This window comes from Crinia signifera, chromosome 1 (genome assembly GCF_055691185.1).
Source record: "Crinia signifera chromosome 1, ASM5569118v1, whole genome shotgun sequence".
In the NCBI taxonomy this organism is placed as follows: domain Eukaryota; kingdom Metazoa; phylum Chordata; class Amphibia; order Anura; family Myobatrachidae; genus Crinia; species Crinia signifera.
In genome coordinates this window covers 359,531,364-359,547,849 of record NC_139217.1, presented here as the reverse complement: position 1 = coordinate 359,547,849, position 16,486 = coordinate 359,531,364, and the positions used below count along the sequence as shown (strand labels likewise).

Below are 16,486 nucleotides of genomic sequence, written 5' to 3'. Positions count from 1 at the left end.
GTTAAGGGGTCCTGCACCTTTCAGACCGCACAGATTACGGCAATATACCATTAACAAAGTGCGGTCTGAAAGGGGCATCACTTTCACTAAAATCATCTTTATCTCTGACCTGGTGTAATAAGATTAAAATTATTGGGGCTATTATTAATGTTGGAATTACAACCATTAAGCCTGGAGAAATTTAGTGACTTATCGCTATAAAATAAATCCCAAAGGATTTCCACAATCCAGCTAAAAATCTGTGGTCCCCAGAATTGTATTAATTATATTAAATTGTTTTAGATTGTTACTTGTGAATAAATATTATTAATTTACAGTATTGTACCAGTGCGCTCTCTAATTATCCTTTGTTGGTAATTTATGTGTTGCAGGGAAAAATCAATGGGTTCCCGGGCAGTTACAGAATGTACACTACAGGTGGAATCACTGAGGGAACTGCAAAGCACCGCCACAGTCACCTGCCATTTCTCTGCCCACCCCAAAAGTGAAAGTGTCTAGTAGGAGTTCCTGGTTCTTGTGGTACTGCAGAGTGTAGAGGGGAGCAGCGTTAGCTACTTCTTCCCCAATCCTAGTGGCAGGAGATCCTGGGAGATGGTGTGTGTTTGTTTTAACAGGCTCCTCAGGATATAGGTCTATAGATAGCCAACCCACTTACCCATGGAATCTGAAAGGACTCTTAAATGTAGTAGCCACAAGAGGGGCAAGAAGTATACTTGTGAAAGATAACTGAGGGCTGATGAAGCATTGGACACTAGTTAACCGTAATTACTCCTATACTGCATGCGCGGAAACAAATGCCGGCATTCACCTATACGCATCTCAGCACCTGGACCTACCCATCCATATGCTACAGTACGTTTTACAGAGATCATTACCTGCGCTAGTCCTAACTTTAGCGTCAGTAAACAGAATATACACCCATAAGAATAGTATGCAATTACCGGTACTTGTTTCCTAGCACGGCGCCCATTGTAGGTGATCGCATACCTTAACTTAACGTATGCGATGGACGCGACCGACGCGATTTTAGGGCTATTTTTAGCCTTTTCCCCGACAATTAATCGGGTTAAGGCATAGTTAAGTTAAGGCATGCGATGCGACCGATGTGATGGACCCGATTTTACATAGGGAACAATGTTAAATGGGCCAATGGACCCGATTTTTCATTGTATACCCACCCTTATGGCTATTTTACATGACAAATGCCCCCCCATTGTGAACGCCACCCCACGATGAACGCCAACCCGAAGCGTGGCAAGCGCAGCGAGCCCATGAGGGGCGGCGGTACACGTCCTCCAACCTTTTCATACCCCCACTATCCACGTCGGCGTGGAGTCGAATTTATATAGTGTGGCGAGCGCAGCGAGCCACCGAGCCCGAAGCGTGGCGAGCCCCGCGAGGAGACGCATAATATCTGTGAAGTAATGCGATGTGCTTGCCACGCTTCAGGCTCGGTGGCTCGCTGCGCTCGCCACACTATATAAAATCAGCTCCACGCCGACGTGGATAGTGGTGGTATGAAACGGTCGGAGGACGCGAACTGCAGCCCCTCGCGGGCTCTCAGCGATCGCCACGCTTCGGGTTGGCGTTCATCGTGGGGTGGGTTAACAATGGGGGGGGGGGGGGGCATTTGACCCATCAGGGTTGGGAAACAATGAAAATTGGGGTCTGGGGGCATTTAACATTGGGGCCAATGTAAAATCGGGTCTCAGGGACCATTTTGCATTGATTCCAATGTAAAAATCGCATTGATCGCATGCGATTTGGTTGCATGCGATGCGATCGACGCAATTTTTGTGGTCCCGATGGATAAAATTTTTATCGCTGGCGCTGTACTAGGAAACAAGTACCCAATTACCTATATGCATATGCCCAGTAACGGCCTAATTATGTCCTTTAGATAAGTAGTACGAAATTACAAAAATATACACCGCAAGTTGACTTGCATTCAACGCTGTATCAGTCCTTAATATGTATAGGAAGAGGCCACGAAAGCAGCATCTATTAGCCAAAAGCTCAAACCTCAAATATGTAGAGGTGGTGGAAAAGAAAAGAAAAAACAAAACAAACAAAAAGAAAAACCTGTGGGCCAATAGTAAGGCCTTGAAACAGAAATCTTATAAAACAAGACTGTCACTTGGCTGCAATAGCTGGTCATGCTCTATAATAGTACATTTATGAAAAAGATGTTAATCTTAGATGAATAAGATGTTAATCTATGTCCATTCCCAGTAAACATTGCAGAACTAATTGTACAATCTAGTGTTAAATGTTTCTAATAATACAACAAAAGTGAAGAGGTTCTTCATTTTATCCTCCTCTACCTAAGAAATAACATTTATTTTTCAGGTACGTTTGTAATCTAGTATTTATGGGTTTCCAAGGAAGGAAGAGAGAGAAAGAAACTCTGGGTGGGGGCACCCTTAAATCATAGATCGATATATGGCAAGTTCAGTATTTAAATTTTTTTATCTTTATTGATATGCTCTAAAATAATGGTGTGCCTGGTCCTTAAGGTTAAAATATATATAAGCGCTTTGAAAATATATGGAGCAATTGAGAGGCTGGTATTGCCTTCTGTGAGCGGCAAGGAGAGGCAACTTGTCAGAGTGTGATCATCATATGTCCCAGTTCCTACCAATATTGCGGTAATGATGGTAATGGGAATTAATCATAGGTCACGATTTTATATAAAAATTAAGACAAGTGCTTGTGATAGTCAGGAGACAGGGGCGCCCTTAAACTGATTGTGCTCCTGTATGTGTAACCGCTGCTGAGATTACTTCTAACCTGTCAGTTATGAGCATCTGTGTAGTGCAGCGTGATATCAAGGAGTTGCTCGCAAGCAGGAGACAGTGACGTGAGTAGATACAAGTATTGCTGGTAGATACACATGTATCAGCTGGACAAGTCCAGCGGTTACCTTACTGCCGGCTTTGGATGTCGGGTTCCTGTGGATGCGTGCTGGCGTCCCCGCTGGCGTCTGTTCCTTGCCTGAGATGCCCGGTCACGTGGTGCACCACGTGTCCCGACGAGGTCCCGACGTACGTTTTACTGGCGCTTGGTCACGGTCCTGTGACCAAGCACCAGTGAAATGTACGTCGGGACCTCCCCGGGACACGTGGTGCACCACGTGACCGGGCATCTCAGGCAAGGAACAGACGCCAGCGGGGACGCCAGCACGCATCCACAGGAACCCGACATCCAAAGCCGGCAGTAAGGTAACCGCTGGACTTGTCCAGCTGATACATGTGTATCTACCAGCAATACTTGTATCTACTCACGTCACTGTCTCCTGCTTGCGAGCAACTCCTTGATATCACGCTGCACTACACAGATGCTCATAACTGACAGGTTAGAAGTAATCTCAGCAGCGGTTACACATACAGGAGCACAATCAGTTTAAGGGGCGCCCCTGTCTCCTGACTATCACAAGCACTTGTCTTAATTTTTATATAAAATCGTGACCTATGATTAATTCCCATTACCATCATTACCGCAATATTGGTAGGAACTGGGACATATGATGATCACACTCTGACAAGTTGCCTCTCCTTGCCGCTCACAGAAGGCAATACCAGCCTCTCAATTGCTCCATATATTTTCAAAGCGCTTATATATATTTTAACCTTAAGGACCAGGCACACCATTATTTTAGAGCATATCAATAAAGATAAAAAATTTTAAATACTGAACTTTGCATATATCGATCTATGATTTAAGGGTGCCCCCACCCAGAGTTTCTTTCTCTCTCTTCCTCCCTTGGAAACCCATAAATACTATATTTATACTCTGGGGTGCACCACTGACAGTCCATTAAATCGGCACTCAGAGGCCAATTTCCTCGATAGTGCACAGGACCTACACACCTTAAACTAAAGGCCCCCATACATTAGGCCGACTTGTCCTTAGGACAAGTCGGACCCAATTCTCCTGTGAGCCGCCCGGCAGCTCCCCGGGAGGCTCACATACAATTTGGCACTTGATGAGCCAGTTTTTACATGTGATAAATCGCTTGCGATTTATCACATGTAAAACAAATGGGGAGCTGCAGGGCGGTGAGGAGCAGTGGGGGCGGGCAGCGGCAGTAGTGGGGGCGGGCGGCAGTGGGGGCGGGCGGCGGCAGTAGTGGGGGCGGGCGGCGGCAAACAAATGTGTTCCCGGCGGGTGCCGTGTGCGGCGAGTGATGCTGACCTGGCCGGGCAGCTGTGATCAGAAATAGCAGCGCTGCCGCTGCGGGACGGGACGGGACGCACAGTGGCGGCTATTAGATTTTCAAAATTCCTGTCAAATGACCGGCCGTTCTGTGATTGGCTGAGAGAGCTCTCAGCCAATCACAGAACGGCCGGTCATTTGACAGGGATTTTAAAAATCTAATAGCCGCCACTGTGCGTCCCGTCCCGCAGCGCTGCTATTTCTGATCACAGCTGCCCAGCCAGGTCAGTGTGTCTGCCCGCCGTGCTCCCCCGCCCCCCGGTGTCTGCATGCATATGCCTGACAGGTGGGCAGGCATATGCATAGCATACAGGGAGGTCGGATGATCTTATGTGCTGACCGTCCGACCTCCCTGATCCGGTCCGATGCGCACGGGACCGCGGATCGGATCATACATCACACACCTGCGATTTTGGGGCGATTTCATCCGGTTATCGGCCCAAAGTGCTGAAATCGCATGAAATCGTCCCAAAATCGTATAGTGTATGGGGGCCTTAAGGCTATTGTCAGTTATCATAGATCTACCCACCAATCTCAAATCCAACATTGATTAGAGTGGAAATCAATCACCAATCGGTGCGGTCTTACTCTCACCTCCCCACTTCCCCTTTTCCCATTTTATACATACTCGTTTGTAATCTATGAACATATTTGTTAGGAATATGAAACATAATTTCCAAGTACATATGCAGAAAAATGAATACACTATAGCAACCTACTTTGTCATGTTCCAGAACAATAATGCAATATAACAATGTTGCCGCATACAGCATTTTTTGTTTTCCCCTGAAACAATTAATATTTGATTATAATTGGTGCAGAAGCAGATAGGATGACTCACCCGCTGTCAATTGCACTGGCTCCCGTTCTCCTTTGGATCCATAATAGCAAATTGTATCTCCCTTTGTGTTGCTAAATATAAATAAATAACAATGAGATAAAAAAAAAGTAAAATACATTTTGTTCTTTTCCAACTGTAAAGTGCTTTAACATAAAATGGCCGTCCAGGTCACCATTAGCAGCAGCTGACAGCTTGACACCAGTCGTTCCTTCACAGATACACAATGCTGACAGCTGTCAAACCACTGTACATTTTTACCGAGGGGAGTAAAAGGAGTCCTCAGAACACACAGGAAATGGTCCATCACATGTACAGTGGTGCACAGGACAGACTGACATGGACATGCCATGGATATATATATATATATATATATATATATATATATATATACACACTGTGTGTGCCAAATCTTGCAAAGACAGGTCGTTATCTTTGTACGTGCGTAAAGAATCAGCAAGCAAGATAACCGACCAGTGGGTATGCCCATAGCATCATTATCACGCCCACACATGAACAGATTTTAAATGATCGGTCGTTCCAATTGGTCAAAAATGGCCATATCGCTTAAAAAAATAATCTATCCATGTGTGGGCAGCTTTACTGTTCACCAGCACATGTGTCAAGAAGCTTATGCTGAATTTCTGACTTTATCTCTTTACAGTCTAGAGAGCTTATACGTGTGCCTGAATATAGCATTAAGGTAACAGAAACATTTTCATGATGTACAAAATGCCCAAGGCAGCCAACAAGGATCTCAGGCCCCGAAGTATCAGTTTCATGTCCATTTCACTTCTCTACTTCACTGCCTACTGTAGCTCCAAAGATAATGTCAATTCCATTTTCAGCTAGATCAAAGCAGATATAGATGCAGCAGCTGTTCTGGTTGCATTAAGACATCATTTGTGGCTGCAGGTTTAATTGAAGTAAAGTACTTTTTAACAGTAAGCCTCTGAATCCCCACTCCCAAACGAAAGAAAGAAAACACTGTCTACAGTATACTAACAGATCCGATATGTAATGCCGGTGGTCGGAATCCCGGCGGTCGGAATCCCGACACTGGAATCCCGACCGCCGGAACGTGGAGCGCCCCCCCCCCCCCGCTGCGGGCTCGCTGCGCTCGCCACGCAGCGGGCCCGGTGCCTCGCTACGCTTGGCACGCTATTTTATTCTCCCTTTATGGGTGTCGTGGACACCCACGGATGGAGAAAGTTTCGGGATTCCAGTGTCGGGATCCCGACCGCCGGCAAATTGACTGCATCCCATACTAACAACTGCTTCCTCGATTGTACTGTTACCACTGCATTACATATTCCATTAGAATCTCTATAATAACAGCCTGCTCTCCTAATGTGGTTAGTGATTGCCATTAAAATTGCTATGCAGCACTGGGAAGTTTGGATGTACAATCCACTAACAGCAAACACAAGATCAGAAAAAAGCCAATTGTTCTGATTTGAAAGCTGCACTAACTGATACCCCTTTTCCACTAGCAAAAATAACCTGGGATCTTGTGCGGGGTACGCATCAACCCGGGTTTTTTGCTAGTGGAAACACGTTGTGGTAAAAATCCCAGGTCAAGTGTCTCGGCAATCCGACCAATGCGACCTGGGGGACCCATTGTTCATTGCAATGTATAAGCTGCTGCTGGGAGATGCTCTCATTTTCCAGTACCGCTCTGGCTCCGCCTCCCGATGACGTCACCCGTTCGGCATTATGCTGGGTTGGAACGCTAATGGGAAAGGGTTTGCAAGCTGGGTTGCACCCGGGTACAAAATCCCCAGTGCGACCCAGCTTGTATAGTGGAAAAGGGGTACATCTTGGTAGCTGCTTTGTATGGTACATCTGTTTTTCTAAATAATCAGAAAACTATTATTAAAATGTATTTATCTGTGGGATTGTCCTTCAGGGGAATATTATCTATTTATTTACAGTTTCTTATATAGCACAGCATATTCCACTGGATATATGTTTCTTTATTTGAGGATACATCCAGGTTAAACCATCAGTGACATTTCCATGTACTAAAACCACACTTGCCTACTTTTGAAAACTAGTTTCAGGGAGATTATTGTTGGTAGTAGACTTTTGCACATCGCCCCATTGGGGGGGGGGGGTTGTTATGCTCCACCCAAAGGGTATGTCTATTTCCATATATGGAGAGATTGTGAAAAGAGATTGTGAAGGTGGCACCTAGAAACAGTGGTGTGTACTGCTACAATCTTTTAAATTGACTTGTATCCAAATGTAGATGAGCCCCAAAGCAGTTAGTAAGAGATACTATACTTGGTTAAGTGCTGGGAAATGGTGCTGATGATTCAATGTAAATGTATCTATCTATCAATCCTTTTTTTCCCCAAAAATGTAACAGTGTAATGTAGGCTAGGTGAAATTAGCTATTTACTATTGTAAAGCGCAACGGAATCTGCTGCGCTATATAAGAAACTGTAAATAAATAAATAAATGAAGGAGATTGCTAGAATAATGAGGGAGAGTGCTGCTATTTCAGGGAGTCTCCTGCAGAATGCAGGACGGTAGGCAACTATGACTAAAACATCAAAATAACTTGCACTTGTTTGAGCCTCAAGTTTAAAATTCTTTCAAGCCCGATACTATGTAATCAAACTCTTAAAACGTATCCTGGTGGGGGATTAGGACAACTGGCTATTTGTTCCCACCCACCCAAGGGAGCGATTTCCTAGTATACATTTCTTAGGGCCTCTGTGGAACACTTTTTGCATTCGGGTATTGTACAATGGCTCGAACATTTTCCCTCCCTAATGGTCCCCATACATTAAGCTGACTTGTCCTAAGGACAAGTCGGCCCTGATTTACCCTGAGCTCCCCCAGAAGCTCCCAGGCAGAGTTCAGTAAGATCCCCGGGGAGCTGCAGGTGGGGGTGGTAGAATTAAAAAATCCTATTTGGCTGAAATCAGGCCCAAATCTTGTAGGGTATGGGGGCCGTTACTGTCGAAGACATCCTTAAGATGCTGGAATATTCAATTACAACTTTCCCTATGGCAACATTTACAGAAAAGTATCTTAATATATTCCATCGATCTTCTATTTCTCCCTCTAGGGAAGTGGTTCCCAACTCCAATCATCAAGTACCCCCACAACAGTTCATGTTGTCCATGTCACCTGTGGATATTTAAAATGTGACAGCTGGAGAACTTAGAAAAGGTTAGTGGTACTTGAGGACAGAGGTTGGAAACCATTGCTTTATGGGATTCTATATGGGATTTTTTTTTGAACACCAACTGTTCCAAATGTAATAAGGCTTTGGTAGATTTGTTTAATTGTTTTTGGTCTTGCGGCAAGACTCTTGCCCTATTAGGTAACTTGAAAGCAAGTCTGTTGATCTGCCACCTAGTTAACTATGTCCGGTTCAAGCAGGATATTTGGTTTACTACCCTCTTACATTAGAATACCTCGAGCCATCAGGATACTACTTTTATACATTTTACAAATTATGGATACAAAGTATTCCCCCAACTTTGGCATTATTTTCAAACAAGCTCTTTATTATTTTTCATTTGGATTGGTGGAAGCATCGTTGTACCAAAAATGTTGAAACATGGGCAAGTTTCACAGAGGTCCTACCACTTACCACCAAAGAAACAGATCATAAAAGGTTTTCAACACACCCTACGATATGAAACACGCATGTTCCTCAATGATCCTTCAATAACATTGTATTCTAATTTTGATCATCATGATTGTTTTATTGTATTTTACTTATAGAACACTGCTATTATGACTCTTATCGGACATTCTGACTCTATTGCTGTCTTTGACGACTAACTGTACTGTACATTTCTTATTATATCGCCTGCTGAAGCTTCAATAAAGAAATTGTAAAAAAAATAATAATTTGCACTTCTATGCACAAGGGGGCACTGTGCTGCTGAAAATCTGAAATGTAATGATCTACTCTTCAAGGAAAGACAAGTGATCAGACATAAGCTGTTTAAGTCATACTTACATAAAAATGTATTTATATATAAAATGCAACTTTGGAAATAAGGGCTTAAGCACACGTTTCACTTAATGGAGATTTACCACAAGGTATTAAATTGCCAATTTTATGCATAAAGATGAGCAAAACTGGGGTCAGGGCTGCTCCTTCAATGCATGCAATGCTTTGTGGCTTGCGTTGTGCAGGTGTACTTAAGGTGGCCATACATCAGAAAGACTGATCTTACAATCATGATTGTATTCAATTTCCCTTCAACTCCCCGACAGTCCTTGGGGGTTTTTGGACACACAAGGTACTCACAATCTGTCATACAATCCATCTGCTGCATGACTGTATGATTGAAGCTTCATTTAAATAGGGGGCTGGCCTACTAGGATCAAAATGATAGGAGTACCAAAACGCCATTTTTTTTAATTTTTTTAATTTACAGGTTGCCACAATTACCAATCTGCTCACATCTGCTGTGTTATGCCATTATTAAATAGCCCGAATGCAGCAATCCTCTGAAAACTGTTTTCAGAGTAGTGACAGAATTATGCAAAAGGATGACCACCGCTCTATTCAGCCACCCGCCCGTCTGCCACTTGGATACATCTGCGGCTCCCAGCATCTTCACTGCCACGGGCCGCCCGGAAGCTGCACCTCTCTTCTCACTCAGGAGGGGAGTGTCACATGACTCTGGTTGACATAGGTCAACATGGACACCGTATAAGTGTACCATGCTCCCTTGCATGGCTCACCATGCTTTGGGCACGTGCCTTGCTGTCCTCTGCATACTATTATGTTCTCCCACTATGCCTACTGAGATGGTAAAGTGTGAACAACTCATGTCAACCATCTGACCATGTCGTCTTAATGCATATCAACCTTTTTCATGTGTCCACCTTTTGACTTTCAACCAATAGTGGCCGACCTAGACAATGTTGACTTAATGATGACTCATCCCACCCATGAAAGTACCAAAACATAAAGCTGTAGAGAGCATCTGTTCTTGTACTGAAGCCAAAGTGATTGAAGAGAAGATGGAAAGCTTCTGGAAGCAGGTAAAGACCTAGATGATGGTAGGTGGCAACAAAAGGGTTCCTGGATGTAAGGGAGTGAGTAGGTAGGAGTTGTATGACCATTCAGGATAACCCAGCCAGCAGCAGTGTTGGTGCAGGCGGTGGAGCATGGCCTGGGCATCTCCAACTACACTGAGGAGCCCAGATGGAACACTCACCAGAACACTGAATGTGTTTGCATGCCCACTCTGATTACCACAGTAAACTGAAATGCAGCTCAAACATCTCTTGGAAGAGGATTATCATATGAAATGACAAAGTTGAGGTTTTAATAATAATAGCAATCATTCGTCTCCTCAATAAGAAAATAAACATTTGCAAATAAATATATATATATAGCAAACGTCCATACATTTTCATGTTAGTGATCAGCCTATTTCACACAATGGCCATTATTCTGGTTCACTCGCAAAGGCAAATCCTTCTCAAATGGACAAAACCATGTGCAGTGCAGGTGGAGCAGATGTAACTTGTGCAGAGAGAATTAGATTTGGGTGGGGTTTTACTTCAAAGTGAGATCTGTATTGCAGTGTAAAAATAAAGCAGACAGTATTTACCCTGCACAGAAACAAAATAACTCACCCAAATCTATATCTCTCTGCACATGTTACATCTGCCCCATCTGCAGTAAACATGGTTTTGTCCATTAGAGAAGGAATTTGCATTTGCGAGTGAACCAGAATAAGGGCCAATATTTCAAGTAAAATTAAGTCTTAGTTACTTAATTAACACATTTAAAAAACCTAATTGAATTGGTTTTTCTCAAGGAAAAAAGAAGAATACATTCCCAGTAAATGGGTTAATTCATGAATGTGAAGTAATGTAACGTATTAAGTGGAAATGAAACCCACTGGGGTGTATCTATAATGCAGCGGCTGCAAACTGAAATGAGGCTGCCAAACGTGGCTGTTGGTTGGGACCTGCGCTAGGCTTAGAAACTGCAGATGTCTGCACTGACATTCAATGTTTTCTTATTAGGAGAAAGAAAAGAAGTCAATTGACTTGATGGGATGAATGAAATTCCATCAGCAGAAATGTAATGTGGTGAACATCACCCGCCCGCTTTCAGCCAGACCCCCTGCTCTGGGGGCAGCAGCATCATCTCACACTATCCCTAGCTCCATTACACTGCCTGTCTTCCCATAATGTCTCACATCAAACACTCTGCCCAGCCCTAAACGCAGCGATGCAATGAATTTCAAACATGTCCGATGCCTCAGGAGTAGGATGCTCTGGAACCAGCCTTGCTCAGCAAATGAACAACACGCAATACAAACAAAGCCAAGGATGAATTTCAAAAGTATACTTAGCAGATTTGTATCCATATGTCTATACTAATTACATATGACCATATGGCTCTCCACTTCATAACAATAGGTGATGTTATAAATCAGACATGGACCTAACAAAACTACCTTACAATTGTATAGGGGTCGACGGTGACAAGGTTGACACCTGAAAATGTTGACACTCAAAAGGTCGACATGAGTTTTTTCACAATTGTTGTGTCGACATGGACACTGCATACGTATTGTGCACCAGCGACCAGCAATTTTTAGCCATAATTGCAGTAGCATTAAGGGCTGGTTGTGGGAGCGCGCGCTCCTAGGGATTTATCTCCCACAACACAAAAAACCACTGGCAATATGGTCGCTCAGCCACTATTTAGCCAGCGATAATGGCTTAAATCGTCTTGTGTGTACAGGGCTTTATGCATACAAAATAAAGAAACTTTCATGAAAGCTGCTTACCAGGACCGGTGCCACCACTAGGCAGCTCTAGGCATTTGCCTATGGCGCCACACCTGGAGGGCGGCAGTTCGCCCCTCACCCCCAGCATGGAGGGTTAGCGAACTGTGTAAAAAACTTCGTCCCTGCAGTGCTGGAGCGGGCAGGGGTGTCCGTGCTGCGGGGGAACCTGTGGCGCTGTCATTGTGTATAAAGCTGGCGGCGGCCGGCGGGGTCCCTGCAGTGAATAGAAAATAACTAGCGCTATGCGCGTGGCGGCGCGGGAAGCGCTAGTTATTTTCTATTCACTGCACGGACCCCGCCGGCCGCCGCCAGCCTTATACACAATGACAGCGCCGCAGGTTTCCCCCGAGGCACGAACACCCCTGCCCGCTCCAGCACTGCAGGGACGCTGGCGCCGCAAGTTTTTTACACAGGTACCACCACCACTGCCCCCCGGCACCGGGGCGCCCCCACCCCGACTCGCCTGGGGCGCTCCGGTGCCTTGCACCGGCCCTGCTGCTTACATGTTACTGGCAAACACCGCCACCACTAATATAAACAAGTGTGTTATGACCGAATATGGACCCATCCAGGTCCAGGTTTGACTGCAGCAGAAAACGCTATTCATAGACTGTAATAACTGCTTAACAATTTAATTACTAAGATTAAATGGCGCCACACTAAAATGTGTACAGTAATATGGTAGTAAGAAATAATTGATTTATTTCTATGTATAAGCAGATGCATGTCCTCTCATAGAAGCGTAATGCAAATGAACAAGTCTGGCTGTAACTATGTTTGTTCATGGATTACATCTACAGACATAACTGACCTTCCAGCACAGAGGCAGATCTGTGAGATTAGAATTCAGCTGTGTATTTGTGCAAGGAAACTGTGTATTGTTCAGTTATGTCACAGCAGGTACAGGGGCACTAAGCAGCTGCCAGGTTTCCTTATAAGGCTCTGCAGTCCTCACACCGAATTAGCTTTTTTTTTTTTGTTCTACCCAGAGAAGATTTCAGTGCAGGCATCAATTCTTTATAAATCTACATGGTATATATTCTTAAAAACATTTATTTTGTTATATTTTAGTTAATAGTACATTTATTTGGTGGCCTCCACTTGCAATTTGATTGAAGAAATGTTCTTAAAGTGAGTTTTTTTTTTTTTTTTTAAACTGTAGTTTTTTTTTATTCCTGGATGCCAATCCGATTAGCTGATCGCCAGACATTGAGGAGTAGCAAACCAAACAGGGTGGGAAATTTAATAGGATGAGAGAGTCAGAAAGTGAGAGATTGGGTAAGAAATCTACATTTTTTTTAAAAGCAGCAATCACTTATACTGCAAAACCAGTTTGATTTTAAAGTGTAAATGATTGTCGCTTTATAAAAACCGGAGATTTCTTACCAAATATCTCACTTTCTGAATCTCCCATCCTAATAAATTTCACGATAGAAATCAGATATGTCATCATGTTTAGATTCCCTGATTTATCAATCTTGATACATTTTTTGACTGGAATTCAGGGATTTTGATGTCCAATTTTACCGATTGCCCAACCCTATTGTAGTTGAACTTATTAGTGCTATGCAAAACAGGAGAGGAAATACATTGTTTTTATTATTGGCTGCATTCTGTAAAGAAGCTTGGGGGATTACTACAAAGCCCTGTGATAAATTTATGTGATACTAAAATAATGTGAAAACACTAAATTTCACGTTATTTTAGCAAAAAAAAAAATTGATAAAAAAAATACACTATAGTCCAGTGGTTCCCAAACTGTGGGCTGCGGGGTACTTGCAGAGGTGCCCTAAATTGGTGGTCTCAAATTATTTATGGAGAATGAAATAGGCAAAACCAGTGATGGTGGCTTCCAATCATAACATATGTGGGCAAACACAAGTGAATCCTGTCCCTCACCACATAATGGACCCCAAGGATTACATATAAACACCATTTACTTCATTTAATCTTTTTTTTCCCCTAAATTTCTCAATAAGAAACTTTTGGCCTATGGTTGCTGCAAAGACAATTCTGATTCTTTATGGCACCTTGACTCAAAAAAGTCTGGGAACCACTGCCATAGTCTGATTCTCATTTTTGCTCATTTTGAGGTGGATGGGGAAAGAACAGGCAACTAATCACTGAATATTCACAGCAGCATATTTAATAAGGCGAGCAACCTGATCGTGTGGCATGCAGTAAACTGAAGATATGAGTGTGTAAATTACTGCATGCGACAGAAGCAATGTCGGTTACCTATTCCCCATCAGTAGAGAATAGTGATGTACTGCCATACCCTTTTCACACTGATCTGAGAACACAGGGTAAAGTAGGGATCCGGGTTCCGGCTCTGTGTGAAAGAGTCAAACTGGGTTGTGTATCCTTGGCCACAACCAGGGTTATTCTTGGTCCCAGCGGCAGTGTAACCCAGGTCATGCCTAAAAGGCTGCTAATTAGTGGGCACTGGAGCGCCTGGAGAGGATATCAAATCTCAAAATTCTGTATGAAAAGCAAAGACCCGGAATAACTAGGTCCTGGTAGCAGAGTAAAAGGGTAAGGGTACTTATATGTTAGTTGGGCACCCATTATCGTTAGTACGCTCATACCCCTACTATCCATGTCAGCATGGAGTTGATTTTATATAGTGTGGCGAGCCACCGAACCCAAAGCGTGGCGAGGGGACGCAGAAAACTAAGCAAATAGCTTAGTGGGCGCCCAACTAACATATAAGTACCAGGGTAAGTACATCTGAAGCCCTAGCTTCAACAAGTGTTCAGTATCCTTTGTAGGACATGCGTCAGAGCTGGTACTTCTGTCTGAAAGGAATGTCCCACTTATATCCCCTCTCACATAGCAAACTTAGGTCGGTGCCGAGATCACGGACTGGTTCTTGCACATTCCGATTAACCCTGGGTCGCCCATTGGGCAGAGGGTGACCCAGATTTAACCCTCCTCATAACCCAGGTCAAAATGCCGGGTTGGTCAACCCGGGTTATTCGGTGTAGTGCATTCACACCACACCTCAACCTAGGTCGACAAGTCACCAACCCGGGTTTATTTGTGCAATGTGAAAGGGGTATATTAAAAGCAAGATGACGATGAGTGATGAAGGCCACCCATCAAACGTCCTGATTATGGACAGGAACGATCTATCCAGACTATACAGCCTACTATGCACAAAGCCTCTTGCTGTCATTGTTGCACACATTCACTAAGGGATAACAGTTTCCAATATCTCTCCCAACAGAGTATTTTGTTTAAGCCTCAGTGAGCTGATGGGCTCTTAGTTCATGCTTCATAAAATTAGTACTGTCCTGCTGTACAGGGTTGGTAAGTGCACTACAAAGATGACATTAACAGAAATAATAATAAAAGCATCATATTGTATATGTATGCTTAATGATACATACTCACTACCAAAATAACACATACTGCAATGCAAACATATATATATATATATATATATATACATACACACACACACATACCCACAAATATATCTATATATAATCAGAAGTATGCCGCATGCAGGTCACAGTCTTGTCTATTGTGAATAGGAAGCTATATACAGTAGATATATTGAGCAATACAATATATTTATTGTTATACACACACAATACAACAGTATGCATACCCATATATTTCTGTTCAGAGTTATAGGAATAATCTCAATCCTAATGTCCCTTCCTCACCTCTATTCTAACTCTGTCATCCTCCTTTATATGGCCATGGAGCTACTATGCAACTAGCAACTCTTTACTTGTATAGCCAGTGGCGTAACTAGAAATTTAGCAAACCCCCTTTTCTGGACCCCCCCCAATACATCAATTATAATTGCTTTACCTATATGCTTCTTGCCAGGATTTTATGCACATCGCCAGGAGAAGGTTATAACAGCTTTCCAACAATCCTGGACTTCGGTACTACAGGACTACCGGGTAGCAATGAGCACACTGTGCTCCCCAGATACACACTAGAGGTCCAGTAGGACTCTAGTATCTTCCCCCACTAAGGCGGCTGCCATTTTTGGAGAGCTAGCTGCATGGTACCTGCCATGTCACTGCATATAGCACAAGGTGGTTCATAACCTGTATTATTTGTACTCGTTTACACATAAGATTTGGGGTGAAATGTGGAAGTGCATGTGTTCAGTTGGCATAATTCCAGTGAGTATGTTCAATGTTTTAAAGCCGCAATCATTTAAAATTTAAAACCAGGTTAGTGTGGTCAGGTATTGCAGCTGTAAAGCATTGGGCAGACTTGCCAATATCACAGGGTATTATATTTCCCTCCTAAAGTCTACATGAATTCTAAAAACTTTTCTGGAACACTGTGGATTGACACTCCATTCTTCACCGACTGAGAGTTTTATAAGGCCTGTATAGTGGTGATAAATCTGGCACCAGCACACCTAAAAACAAATCATTTTTCAAGTTTAAAAATACATATATATCAAGAGGAAGAAAAAACATAACATTTGTGACTATTTTACTGCCTGTGCAAGACATTTTATGTGCGAGTCGTAACCTGGTTAGTATTGCTGTGAATGAGTGGCAGAATTCATTACAGACATTTAAATGGCCCAAACAACAGCTCCCGTTTGCCAAAAAACCCTGCATCTTCGCTTGTGCTTTATGTCTTGCAGCAGTCTTTGACTGCA

At 43.3% G+C, this 16,486-nt stretch overlaps 1 protein-coding gene across 3 annotated transcripts in view; it reads right to left on the bottom strand.

Moving 5' to 3' along the window:
- TANGO2 (transport and golgi organization 2 homolog) overlaps positions 1–16,486 on the bottom strand; it is a 128,820-nt gene that overhangs the window by 22,359 nt on the left and 89,975 nt on the right. For all 3 annotated transcript variants that reach the window (XM_083149737.1, XM_083149746.1, XM_083149729.1), the window contains exon 6: positions 5,057–5,127. In XM_083149737.1, coding sequence (XP_083005863.1) covers positions 5,057–5,127 — 71 coding nt within the window. The remainder of the gene's footprint in view (positions 1–5,056; positions 5,128–16,486) is intronic.